The sequence below is a fragment of the Lepidochelys kempii genome, chromosome 6 (genome assembly GCF_965140265.1).
Source record: "Lepidochelys kempii isolate rLepKem1 chromosome 6, rLepKem1.hap2, whole genome shotgun sequence".
Taxonomy (NCBI): domain Eukaryota; kingdom Metazoa; phylum Chordata; order Testudines; family Cheloniidae; genus Lepidochelys; species Lepidochelys kempii.
This window is the reverse complement of record NC_133261.1, coordinates 130,758,872-130,773,118: the sequence shown is the minus strand read 5'-3', so window position 1 is coordinate 130,773,118 and position 14,247 is coordinate 130,758,872. Positions and strand designations below refer to the sequence as shown.

The 14,247-nt window shown below is 42.5% G+C and overlaps 1 protein-coding gene across 6 annotated transcripts in view; it reads right to left on the bottom strand.

Moving 5' to 3' along the window:
• Window positions 1-14,247, bottom strand: part of MDGA2 (MAM domain containing glycosylphosphatidylinositol anchor 2) — a 664,067-nt gene that overhangs the window by 29,691 nt on the left and 620,129 nt on the right. For all 6 annotated transcript variants that reach the window (XM_073350233.1, XM_073350236.1, XM_073350237.1 and 3 more), the window contains one exon: window positions 2,784-2,804. In XM_073350233.1, the coding sequence (XP_073206334.1) occupies window positions 2,784-2,804 (21 nt within the window). The remainder of the gene's footprint in view (window positions 1-2,783; window positions 2,805-14,247) is intronic.

Here is a 14,247-nt window from a genome sequence, read left to right as displayed (position 1 = left end):
CCTGAAATACTTCCTTCTGTTTCCAGCTGTATTTCTGCACACCTTACTAAACACGATGTCTGGGCAATAAAAGGTATGTTTCTCATTGCCCGTAGCAGTTTCCCTCTTATTCAGTCTGCCACAGGAGCCCCTAAAGCTCAACACACAGCCAAAATGCTTATTGAGATTTATTTTTGTCAAGTATCACTAGTGGGATATTTCATCAAATATTACCACCATAAGGAAATGTCTATGGATTTCAGCTTAGTAACATCCTTTTATAACGTTAGCTTGCTTCGCCTTTGGAGAAACAGCAAGAAAGCTCTGCTTTCAGCTATTTGAGCATCTCATCCAATAAATGATCACAGTTTTTCAAAGTCACTGGTACAAATAACGAGATATTCACTAAAGAGACTCAGTGTCAGCTAAATTTCCCAGAGCTGAAGAAGAGCTCTGGGTAGCTCAAAAGCTTGTCTCTCTCATCAACAAAACCTGGTCCAATAAAAGATATCACCTCACCCACCTTGTCTCTCTAATATCATGGGACCGAAATGGCTACAACACCACTGTATACATAGATATTGGATTCAACAAGGGCAAGTCATGATGAGATAACTGGCTCTGAGGATATGGGAAAAGCAGTGGTTGTGATATACCTTGACTTTAGCAAAGCTTTTGATATGGTCTCCCACAGTATTCTTGCCAGTAAGTTAAAGAAGTCTGGATTTGATGAATGGACTACAACATGGATAGAAAGCTGGGTATATCATCGGGCTCAATGGGTAGTGATCAATGGCTCGAAGTCTAGTTGGCAGTGGAGTGGAGTGCCCCAGGGGTCGGCCCTGGGGCCGGTTTTGTTCAACATCTTCATTAATGATCTGGATGATGGGATTAATTGCACCCTCAGTAAGTTCGCAGATGACACTAAACTGGGGGGAGAATTAGATAAACTGGAGGGTAGGGATAGGGTCCAGAGTGACCTAGACAAATTGGAGGATTGGGCCAAAAGAAATCTGATGAGGTTCAACAAGGACAAGTGTAGAGTCCTGCACTTAGGCTGAAAGAATCCCATGCACTACTACAGGCTGGGGACTGACTGACATAGTGGAAGTTCTGCAGAAAATGACCTGGGGATTACAGTGGATGAGAAGCTGGATACGAGTCAACAGTGTGCCCTTGTTGCTAAGAAGGCTAATGGCATATTGGGCTGCATTAGTAGGAGCACTGCCCACAGATCGAGGGAATGATTATTCCCCTCTATTCGGCACTGGTGAGGCCACACCTGGAGCACTGCATCCAGTTTTGGTCCCCCCAGTACAGAAAGGATGTGGACAAATTGGCGAGAGTCCAGCAGTGGGCAACTGAAATGATTGGGGGGCTGGGGCACATGACTTACGAGAAGAGGCTGAGGGAACTGGGGTTATTTAGTCTGCAGAAGAGAAGAATGGGGTGGGGGGATTTGATAGCAGCCTTCAACTACCTGAAGTGGGGGTTCCTAAAAGGATGGAGCTCAGCTGTTCTCAGTGGTGGCAGATGACAGCACAAGGAGTAATGGGCTCAAGTTGCAGTGGTGGGGGTGTAGGTTGCATATTAGAAAAAAACTATTTCATTAGGACAATGGTGAAGCACTGGACTGGGTTACCTAGGGAGGTGGTGGAATCTCCATCTTTAGAGGTTTTTAAGTTCCAGCTTGACAAAGCCCTGGCTGGGATGATTTAGTTGGGGTTGGTCCTGCTTTGAGCAAAGGGTTGGACTAGATGACCTCCTGGTGTCTTTTCCAACCCTAATCTTCTATGATTCTGTGATTTCACTGTGCCTTCCACCCTATCTCCTCCAGCTCATTGAAAACAACTTGTCTTTGGTTATTTAAACACATAGAATCAGAGAATATCAGGGTTGGAAGGGACCTCAGGAGGTCATCTAGTCCAACCCCCTGCTCAAAGCAGGGCCAATCCCCAATTTTTGCCCCAGATCCCTAAATGGCCCCCTCAAGGATTGAACTCACAACCCTGGGTTTAGCAGGCCAATGCTCAAACCACTGAGCTATCCCTCCCCCCAACGGGTTGTCTACAATGTCTTAATTAATACTTGGGGGGGCGGAATAGCAGTGCATATCTCTCTATCAATGTTATAGAGGGTGAACAATTTATGAATTTACCCTGTATAAGCTTTATACAGGGTAAACCGGATTTATTTAGGGTTTGGACCCCATTGGGAGTTGGGCATCTGAGTGTCAAAGACAGGAACACTTCTGTAAGCTGCTTTCAGTTAAGCCTACAGCTGTTAGGGGACATGGTTCAGACCTGGGTCTGGGTTTGCAGCAGGCTAGCGGGTCTGGCTCAAGCCAGGCAGGACACTGAAGTCCTAAGCTGCCAGGGCAGGAAAGCAGGGGCAGAAGTAGTCTGGGCACATCAGGTGGCAGCTCCCAGGGGGGTTCTACTGTGATGATTGGATCACAGTAACTTCCTGGGAACTGCCACCTGGAGGACCTTTGAAAACATATGTGCCTTTTCCTTAGGGATTATTCATCGGTTTGGGACACAGGGGAAGGGGTATGCCCAGCAGCCGCAATCTTCTCTTGATCTGAGTACTCTTTGTTCAGCAACTGGAAATTAAAAAAAGTCCCAGTCTCCTACCACAAACAAGTGCAGTCATGTGTGACAGAATTAAAATGGACCTTATGGAATCCATGGACCACAGCTGAAAATGAAATGCTGCCCATTTATTGCACAACCATGAAGCAACAATTAATGCAAATCTAATTCTTCCAATGATGAAGTGCAGCAAAGGATAAAAATACTTACTTAAGTGCGGATTGACTGGAGCTGGAAGAAAGACAGAGAAGAAGACAATTAATGTCATTTGAAAGCCTTTTTAAAACCAGTACTCTACTTATCCTACACCTTCCTTGGGGGCCGTGTAAGAACACTGATGATTGCACATGGTTAGGGTCAGCACAACAGCCACTGTCCTGCTCTTTAACGATCTAAAGACTTCAGCACTTCCCAGGGATGAGCACGCTCTTCCACAGAAATCTCAGCGCACACAGTCAGGCATCAAACCTCGACCCTCACACTTAGTTTAAGGAAGAAAAGTAGCTGTCCAGCTAGCAGCAGGCTGATGTCCTATTGCTGAAGCCAACACATAATAGAAAATGGGTAAAACTGAGTGTGCAGAGGGTTCATATTAGACTCTGTTCATCCCTTAATGTGGGGTGCTAGCAGCACACTGGCCCTCTGGATTACAGGGAATTTCACCTGTAACGAATCCATTCTCATGGGTTTAAAAATGCTGCCATGTGAAATGTCAACACAGCCTAAATCCCACTTCCTATCTGACTGGTTCAGGTTTCTTTAAATGCAGGGTGCAAAGGGGAGGGGCGGGAGGCTCAGGATCCCTCCCGGCTGCTGACCAGAGCTGGGTAGCGCAGCAACAGAGCCCCTTCCCAGCAGGCATGATGGAGGGGCAGCCAGGCCAAATTTCAGTGGTGTTGCAATCCTGTGTGCCCCCCCTCCCCCTTTGCAGTCCTTTCAGGGCCATGGGCAACAGGCACCCCTAGCCTCTGGGAGGAGTGGAGGAGCGGGACCTGGGCATCTCAGCCTCCAGGAGGGTTTGGAAGATTGGATCTGGGCTTTTGATGCTTCCTGGGGAAGTGGAGATGCAGACAGAGGATGCAGTCAAGGGCTCCCAGAACTGCCTGGCCCCTCTTGGGCATGCTGTCTGTCAGCCTGACCATCTCTCCGTGTGAGACCATGGGTTTGGGTGTGGGGCAGGGAGACTGCAGGGCTGGGTGCAGTGGGGAGAGCTCATGGCTGGGTGGGGGACAGCAGGAGGAGTGTGTGGAGCTGTGGGTGCAGAGAGGACAGCATGCGTTTTTGGTGCAAAGGCAGCATGAGAGAGCTCGGGGCTGGGAGGCGGGAGGGGGAAGAGTGTGGGGCTGGCGAGAGGTCTGGGCCTCCTCCTTAGGAAAATTCCAGTTGGGCCCATATTTAAGTTTTATATCAGAAAAACATGCTGGCAAACAAACAGAACTTGTGGCATTCCCCAAAGCACCCATCTGACTTTCAGACAATAGCAGGGGGAACATACAGAATTTCTTTTTCAACAGAGATGAAGTAATGTAAATAAAGTATTCTATTCCAAAAACCAGTACATGCCACTTCTATGTATATCACTGTTCACTAGTTACATTATATACTTACTTTTATAACAATAAAGGATTGACAACGATTGGCCAGGATATTAATAAAATACAGTTCTGAAATGTACTATCCCAGTGTCCTCTCTATGATCTTCCAGGTACAATATATGCATATCAGAGAAGGATTATAAACTTGGAAGGTTAAGGCAGTAATTTTATAAAATATTACAGTAATTACTCTGCTAATCCCCACAGAGCCAAAGTAGGACGATAAGGCACAGTGATTTTAAGTCTCAGAGAATGGTAGATAAACTTGGTTGTGTGGTTCATAGATCTGTGGTGTAATTGCTTTGAACTCCTTTGGATCCATACCCCTTTTCCCATCTATAATTCTACAATTCCACAATGTCGTATTTTGAAATCAGAATGACAAGTTCCTACTTAATGGAGTAGGGATGAAATTCACCCCTGCCGAGAGGGTCAGCACCATGCCTGTGCATCACTGAAGACCTCAAAAATAAGGCTGACGTGGGAATTAGATGGTGCATAGGCCATATGCTGGCCCTGCGCACAGGAGAGGATTTCAGCTGGGTTATTTAGGAAATAGAGACCTGTTCCTGTAATCATGAGGGATTGTGGGTTTAGGCCCGGAATCAGAAAGGGACAATTATCTAAAGAAACTGTGCAATCTACTTCTGGCTCCAAATGATGTTTGATGAAACCTTGTAACCCTATTGTACTGTATATATGCAGATGAAGGCTTTGTTAATAGCAGACTTCTACCCAGTTATTGATCCATGTGTTGATACTGTTAGCCACCTGCTCTGTTTATGGACATAAACACTTTGCTTCTCACCTTCCCTCATGAGTTATACTTAGTTGCAGATACAACCTGACACTTAAAAAAACCCCTCCATTTAGTAGCTCTGCCATTTTATCTCACTTCACCTAAAAGAATGATCTGTGATTTGCCAGAGGAACTTAGTCGTTAACTTCCATTAGATAACCTCACATGCATTTGTTAAAAAAAAAAAAAAATTACCTTTCACTCTTCGAGAAACCTTCATTTTGTGTGCTTCTTGAGTGGCTGAACTCAGAATTAGCTGAAATTGCTAGAAGCTGCATTTAGTGACGCTTGCTTTGTAATTGTACAGAGAAGCTTTTATAGAAACTATCATTAGTGGGTCACCTTGAGCCATGCTCGTGAGACTGCTCAGAGTACAGCAACTAAACCAAAAAGGGCTGGCTGCCACGCAAGCTTCAGCTCAGACTGATTGACAAAAGCAGAACAACAAATTAAGCTATGGTTAGGCTGAACTTATTGACACATGGTGAACTGGCAAAAAAGCACTCTCCTAAGTAATGCAGCAAGTAGCTATAAAACAGGGGAAGATGATTCTCAAATTCTCATTTCTGAAAGGTCAGATTGCTGTGTGAGCCAGAAGTAGTAAGTAAAATTAGCCATGAAAGGAAACTAATGGATGACTGAAGAACTACATTCCTGAGGTTGAGTTTGAACTGTCTAGAAATTTTTAAAGTTCAGCGTTATAACCATTCTTTGGTGAGCTTAAACTCAAAAAGGAAGCCTACAAGAAGTGGAAATTTGGACAGCTGACTAGGAAGGAGTATAAAAATATTGCTAGAGCATGCAGGGGTGTAATAAGGAAGGCCAATCAGAGATGCAGCTAGCAAGGGATGTGAAGGGTAACAAGAAGGGTTTCTACAGGTATGTTAGGAACAAGAAAAAAGGTCAGGGAAAGTGTCGGACCCTTACTGAATGCGGAAGGCAACATAGTGACAGATCATGTGGAAAAAGCTGAAGTGCTCAATGCTTTTTTTGCCTCGGTCTTCACAGACAAGGTCAGCTCCCAGACTGCTGCACTGGGCAGCACAGTATAAGGAGGAGGTGAGCAGCCCTCAGTGGCGAAAGAACAGGTTAAGAACCATTTAGAAAAGCTGGACGTGCACAAGTCCATGGGTCCAGATCTAATCATCCAAGGTTGCTGAGGGAGTTGGCTGATGTGATTGCAGAGCCATTGGCCATTATCTTTGAAAATTTGTGGTGACCGGGGGAGGTCCCAAATGATTGGAAAAAGGCAAATATAGTGCCCATATTTAAAAAAGGGAAGAAAGAGAACCCAGGGAACTACAGACCGGTCAGCCTCACTTCAGTCCTGGCAAAATCATGGAGCAGGTCCTCAAGGAATCCATTCTGAAGCACTTGGAGGAGAGGAAGATGATCAGGAATAGTCAACATGGATTTACAAAGGGCAAGTCATGCCTGACCAACCTGTTTGCTTTCCAGGATGGATAACTGGCTCTGTGCATATGGGGAAAGCAGTGGATATGATATATCTTGACTTTAGCAAAGCTTTTGATATGGTCTCCCACAGTATTCTTGCCAGCAAGTTAAAAAAGTATGGATTGGATGAATGGACTATCAAATGGATAGAAAGCTGGCTAGATTGTCTGGTACAATGGGTAGTGATCAACGGCTCAATGTCTAGTTGGCAGCCGGTATCAAGCAGAGTGCCCCAGGAGTCAGTCCTGGGGCCGGTTTTGTTCAACATCTTTATCAATGATCTGGATGATGGGATTAATTGCACCCTCAGTAAATTCGCAGATGACACTAAACTGGGGGGAGAATTAGATAAACTGGAGGGTAGGGATAGGGTCCAGAGTGACCTAGACAAATTGGAGGATTGGGCTAAAAGAAATCTGATGAGGTTCAACAAGGACAAGTGCAGAGTCCTGCACTTAAGATGGAAGAATCCCATGCACCGCTACAGGCTGGAGACTGACTGGCTAAGTGGCAGTTCTGCAGAAAAGGACCTGGGGATGACAGTGGACGAGAAGCTGGATATGAGTCAACAGTGTGCCCTTGTTGCCAAGAAGGCCAATGGCATATTGGGCTGCATTAGTAGGAGCATTGCCAGCAGATTGAGGGAAGTGATTATTCCCCTCTACTTGGCACTGGTGAGGCCACAGCTGGAGTATTGCATCCAGTTTTGGTCCCCCCAGTACAGAAAGGATGAGGACAAATTGGAGAGAGTCCAGCAGAGGGCAACAAAAATGATTAGGGGGCTGAGGCACATGACTTACGAGGAGAGGCTGAGGGAACTGGGATTGTTTAGTCTGCAGAAGAGAATGGGGTGGGGGAATTTGATAGCAGCCTTCAACTTCCTGAGGGGGGGTTCCAAAGAGGATGGAGCTCAGCTGTTCTCAGTGGTGGCAGATGACAGAACAAGGAGTAATGGTCTCAAGTTGCAGTGGGGGAGGTCTAGGTTGGATATTAGGAAAAACTTTTTCAGTAGGAGGGTGGTGAAGCACTGGAATGTGTTACCTAGGGAGGTGGTGGAATCTGTTTCCTTTGAGGTTTTTAAGGTCAGGCTTGACAGAGACCTGGCTGGGGTGATTTAGTCGGGGATTGGTCCTGCTTTGAGCAGGGGGTTGGACTAGATGACCTCCTGAGGTCTTTTCCAACACTAGTTGTCTATGATTCTAGTCAGTTCATCCTGACTCTAGCTGATCTGACTGCTTTATAAAGAAAGCATTCTCAGAACAGAAAGAATTGTGATAAAACTATTTGACTTTGCTGGATCCTCTGTGTCTGTTCTGTTAGATTTTTACCCCAGGCATGTGGGCATAAACCACACTTTAATTTCGAGACCTTATTTCTGGTAATCCTTGTCCATGTAGATTACGCCACACAAACCTTGGCAGAGAGTAAAAAAAAAATCCTTTTCACATTCAACAGGCGATTCTCTCTCAGTATAAAACCTATGTAAAAGCCTATTTAAATTTACCACAAATTCTTCCCAAATTAAAAACTTGATTAAGGAACAATTGAGGTGCCCTTATGTGCTAGTGCGAAGAACACAAAAATTACACTCATTGGCGGGGATGTTGTGAAGACTAAAAGTATAATTGAGTTAAAAAAATAACGGGGTAAGTTCATGGAGGACAGGTCCATCAATGGTATTAGCCAAGATGGTCAGGGATGCAACCCCACGCTCAATCAATTACCCTGTTCTGCTCATTGCCTCTAACGCACCTGGCATTGGCTACTCACGGAAGTCAGTTTACTGGGTAGATGGATGATTCGTCTGACCCAGTATGGCTGTTCTTAGAGAAATCATTAAAAAAACAAGCAATAATTTTGGACATCAATAGCTAAGGTTAAATATACTATATTTTCAGCTGCTTGATTATATTTTTTATTATTGGTACGATAATTTGAGATTGGTGAGAAACAGTTTTCCTGTCCAATGTAAATGTTTGAGATATCGAAAAAAATTTCCATCTTAAACTGGGACAAAAAGTCTAAATCTTCAAAATTTTTGCACACCAAAAATCTGAACAAAGTTTTGGTTCAGGTCAATCAAAATGTTTGGTTTTGATTCTGACTTTTCTCTCTCTTTTTAAAAACATTTTTTAGTCTAAATTTACTAAATTTTTTAAATGAAAAGTTGTTTCAACTGAAACTTCCAAAACTTCCCAATTTGAAAATGTGGAAATGAGATTTTACCCAAAACCTTTTCCAGTAGGGACAGTCATTGAAATGGATCCTGTTCTTCAAAGAGGAGGGTTTTTTTAGACAAACTGGCATTTTTCAGTGAAAAAATGGTGTGTTGAAAATTTCCTGATCAGCTCGTATTACAATAGTGCATAAAGGCCCCCAGGATCTGATAGTATTAGGCAATCCACATACACATGGTTAGAAAGAGCCCTTGCTCCAAAGAACATGAAATCTCAATATGAAGAGCAAAAAAAAGGAGAAAGGGAATATTAAGCCAATTAAGCTAAGAGACACAAAAGAAACCAGTCATGGCTGACAATCTGCCCTATTAATTGTAACACCTAACTTAACATGATCCTTTTAACACACACCCGCATACTGGAATTTTCTGTTTGCACACCCCAAAAATGGTCTTAATTTTGTGCTGTAGTGCTGCTCTGTAACCTTCTTATATAAGGTCCCAATCCTGAAACTGGATCCATGAGGCTGGATCTTTGCACCCATCTGGGGTCTGAGCTGATCTCAGGATCGAGGCATGCAATAATGATATACTTTTCTAACCTACATAAAAGTCACTATTTTTTAAAAAATTAACATTTAGCCTATGGAAATTTAAGTGTTGGAGTAGTAACTGACAGCCTCATATGGCAGACCATTCTTGTTGTGTACAGGTGTACCAGGAGTCCCATTCTATATACACTGAAGAAATACTGCCCGTTGCTTTTGGAGTGGTAAGAAGCAGCTCCGTTTGCAACTTTAATTGCTGCTTAAGAATTATTATAATTTTTTTTTACATAGGAAGATGTATAAAGAAAGTGTGTGTTCAGATTTGAAATGGAGTTACTGAACATTCAGAGATTTTATAGTTGTCTTTTACCATACCAGCCTACATGGATTTACGTGAAATGATGAAGATGATCCTTAAAATTGTTACTACAAGACATATTTGTACTGCACTAGCGTACACAGTCGATTAGTGCTATTTAAATTGATGTGATTGTGTTTACTTGGTGTACTGAATGTTCTCTTGCAGAATAATATATGCATCTAATAAGTGATTCGTCAATCATATCATTCATACTATGCTGATTTTTCTTTTCTCCATGCCACAGTGGAGAGAAGGTGGAAAACAAAGCATGTGTACACACTTTTGATTGATAGTATCCAGGTACTAGCGTGTTTTCCCTTTTTTTGTCTATACCTAAAAGTATGGGTTAGGAGGCGAAGATATTTTTTTAAAAACACATCACTGAGATTTTCCTAATTATATAGTTTCCACATTTCGGACAATCATTCAAACAGCTCCTAACAGAAAAGCTCATTGAAAGTTGCATGTGTTTGTATTGGAGCAATGTAAATGTTAATCTGCAGTTGCTGGTTTCATTCACGCTGTGCTGTGCTCTGTAACTACTCCCATATTAGATTAACTTCATACTATTTGATAGTAAATATAGAAGTCACCAGAATAGGTTCAGATTCCAGTGCATTCGTTGTAGCCACGAACAACTGTGACACAACTTGTGCATTTGTAGATGAAATGCAGATTTTTCACCGTTTAATATTTAAAATGGTAAAAGGCAACAAGAAATGCCACAACATCAACAGATATAAACATGAAAAATATTAATCTCAATATATGTCGATACAGTTATTCCAGTTGTTCAGCAATGAACTTGCTGATGGGGATATCTTCAATGGCAAATTCACTGATGGTGCTAACTTTCCAGGCCAGAGATGGATCCAACTCATAATGAGGAAATTTCATCTGTAAAAAGTATGTTTTACTTCATTGCCTGCAGACCTGTACAAATGTGTGGTTATAAAGCAGCTGAGAAACTGCGGGTGGAAATTTCATGATGGACTGCATTATTTTGAATGGGAATATTTTGAAAACACAGGAAAATTATGATCACCTAGCCTATAATACTCTTTGGGCTAGATCTCCAGCTCGTGCAAACCAGCATAGCTTCACTAAGGGCTGGTCTTCACTCAGGGAGATCGACCCTGCTGCAATCGATGCAGCAGGGACTGATTTAGTGGGTCTAGTGAAGACCCGCTAAATCGACAGCAGAGCACTCTCTGCTCGATCCCGGTACTCCAGCTCTCCGAGAAGAGTAAGGGAAGTCAACTGGAGAGCATCTCCCACTGATGCAGTGTGGTGAAGACACCGGGGTAAGTCGACCTAAGCTACATCAACTCCAGCTACATTATTCATGTAGCTGGAGTGCGTAACTTAGGTCGACTTACCCCCATAGTGAAGACAAGCCAGGGATGGTATGTCTATTTGCACTAGTTGAAGAGTTAGCCCTTCAATCCCCAATTTACCACAAATCTCTTTAAAAACCCTTATTCTAACCTAAGTCAAGCATACCTATTTAAAGACAAATCAGATGCTTCAATAAAAATTTAGAGGGGTTTTGAAAATAGGGCTTTTTAATGTCAGCCTGATGCAAGCCTTACCTGTGGAATGACTACCGCCACTTGATAATAAAATACAGACATTTTGAAGTCGTCGGGAGATTGAACAGCACACCCAAATCATACATTTGTTTACATTTTAAGGCTCTGGGAATGGAAAAGAATGCTTGGGAAAGAGAGGGATTGATAGTACTTGAGACGTGCATAGTACTGGTGCGTATTATACAAACATCTGGCAATATACCTGAATCCTGGGACTTGCAATATCTTAGGGATTCCAACCCTGAGTTTTCCTTTGAGCAGATAATACTACCTGTGTTAAATTGTGCGATATATTGGAAAGCTTTGCAAAATCGGGAGTTACGTTCAAGCTGCCAAGGTAATTTGTACTTGTAACCTATGATAGGGTTTGGATTTAGGTGGAAGGAAGGAAAGTTGGTGCACTAACCCAATAGGCTCCTGGTTTAAGTCAATGGGAAGTGAGGGCTGTTGGACTCTTGCAGGATCCAGGCCCTGGTCCCAGTAAATGGTGCATTTAAAATCAGTCTGTTCTGTTTTTACTTTTCTGTAGTTCACTGACGGCTTTTTAACCAATGTGAATTATAGATACTCTACCTCTGAAACAACATACTGTCTCTGCAAACTGGATATATTTTTTTCATGCATGTCTCTCAGTTTTTATGAAACTAGAGTTTCACATTTTAACTCTTTGCTGGTAGCCAGAAGTCTGCTATCTCTGCACTGAAAGGAAATCAATTTCTATAACTCATGAGGGCACAGAAGCAAAATACATGATGAAAATTGCTTGTTGATTCTTGAAAACTTTCCAACAACTGTTAAAGGGTGAAACTGGCTCTATGTGGAGTCAACACACAGACAATACAGGGGATGGATCACCTGATGATTCTCTGTTTTGTTCATTCCTTCTGGGACACCTGACATTGGCCACTGTCGGCAGACAGGATACTGGGATAGATGAACCTTTGGTCTGACCCAGTATGGCCATTCTTATGTTCTAATGATACACTATTTAAACCCAACGTAAGCCCTCAAAGTAGGATTTAAGTTGTGCACTGCCCTTCTGTTCCCCCTCTGTACACCTGGTTCAGCTCAGTTCAAAGAAAAATGCAGCAAACAGCTCTAGCATCTCTAATTAGAATGAGTCTGATCTGCATTTTATTCTGGATAAAATAAAAAGTGAGTAAAAATATAATTAGCCTGATGATAAATATATAATATACTAAGAGATGTAGGTTACCAATCATAGAGCTCACAATGGAATACTAATATATTAGTGTGAGAATTAAACCTACAGTATGTTTCAATAAGAAATGTCCAAAGAGATGATGTGAGAAACATAGGCTGGCACTGCTGGAATCCAGGATATGTTCCTCTTGGAGACAGAATGCAACTCAACACACACTTGATTAAAAGTATATTGAAAATCTTACGATTCCAATGTGTCCCTGCTTGGCCAGATGCCCCAAAGAACAAACATTTGCAGTGAAAAGAGCTTTGCAAATTGTTACCTTAATTGTCCTTTCTAGCCACGTTCCCTCTGCTCTTATTTTAATTCCTGGATAATATTTACGATTTATCATCTACATTTATGTGGACTTGCTGCTGTGAAATGCATCCTGTCAGCCTGTTAACAACATCTCTAGGAATCAAGCGTTTTGAGGTTATAAATATAAAACACGACACTGGGATAAATGTGTGAGATCTCATTATTTTATGGCTGAATCTAGTACACCTTGGAAATAAAGCTTTATAATAGGTGTGCTGAGACAATTGTTATGATAATGGTGCTCAGACACACCCCATGTTTGAAGTGCACGAAGGGTTAACTATCTTGAGTTCTACTTTAAAGGAAAGCAACTTGAGATTTATCCTGTTAATTTGCAGCCTATTCATGATCTTTAAAACTGCAAAGCTGCAGATACCGGCATCAATAGCGCTGAATCGCGCTCCAAAACTAATGTACCCATCTTGCATAGAATGCAAACGGCTTGTTTTCTGCTGGGTGGTTTGATTTTGCAACAGGTACTTCGTCAGCACATTTGAAATGCGTGTGTATTTCATTCAAATCTGTATTAGTGACAGATCTGAGAACAAAATTCCCTCCAGCAGAAACATGCCGTTTCTGTTGCAGGAAGGAGGTGTTTCTGCCAGTGCAGGGCTAGACACTTCAGTTGACTTAACAAGTCAGCAAAATCCTGAATTCAGCAAGTGACCTTGTGGGGCGTGCGGTGTGTTTGCCTCTAGCACACCGCCACAGCTAATCCTTGAAACAACCTCTTGTGCTCCACAGGCGACAGGCACTGCCAGATGAGCCCAAGGGGAGATGAGCTAACCACCCATAAGTTGGATGCTGCTCTTTGCATTTGTCAGAAGAGGAAGGATGATCCAGGAGTTAAGCAGCTAGCCTGGGACTCAGGAGACCTAAGTGACCTAAGCTTTGATTAGTTCATACCTTGGGACACAAATACATTGTTTAGACAACTACTTTCTGCAAAATGCAAAACCCCTAAGCTTGGCTCATCTTGTGAGCAGGGTAGCTGTCCGGAATTGGAAAGTACAAATATGTGCCTGTGGAATCAATATTTTGGGGTGTCTCATTTCATTTCTTTGGTTGATACTAACACACTATTAAATTATTTGCACTGGAATTGAGCGTGGCGGAGCTAATAATTGATCATGAATAATCTTTTTGATAAATGTAGCGTATTTTTCTTTTCATGAATTGTGCACAAGCCGCTTGCAATTTTCTCAGATAGGTTCATTATTCAAAATTATTTGACAACTAATTTCCAGGAGTAATTCTTGGTCTGCAGATTGCCTCTGAGCCGTCTATTATAGTTGGTATCCAAAATGGAGCTCTCTCAAGATTTTATATAGCTCTGGCCATTGTGCTAGCTAGCTGCTAAAGCGTCTCGGAATTACGTTGCCTAGTTGTGACTCGACACGTCACATGCCATCTGTTTCCTGTTTGGACGAGGGTAACAGAGAATCAGGGTTCTAATGTTCACACTTGCGTTTCCAAACTTTTAAATTCCCTTCTTACAAAGCTCCTCCAATATGTGCTTAAATTTACTTCATTTTTTTCAGTTAAAAATCCTTCCAGTCATTGGGCCAGGTCCTCAGCCGGTATTATTTTGGCCCAGCTCCACTGAGTTCAGGATTGATACTC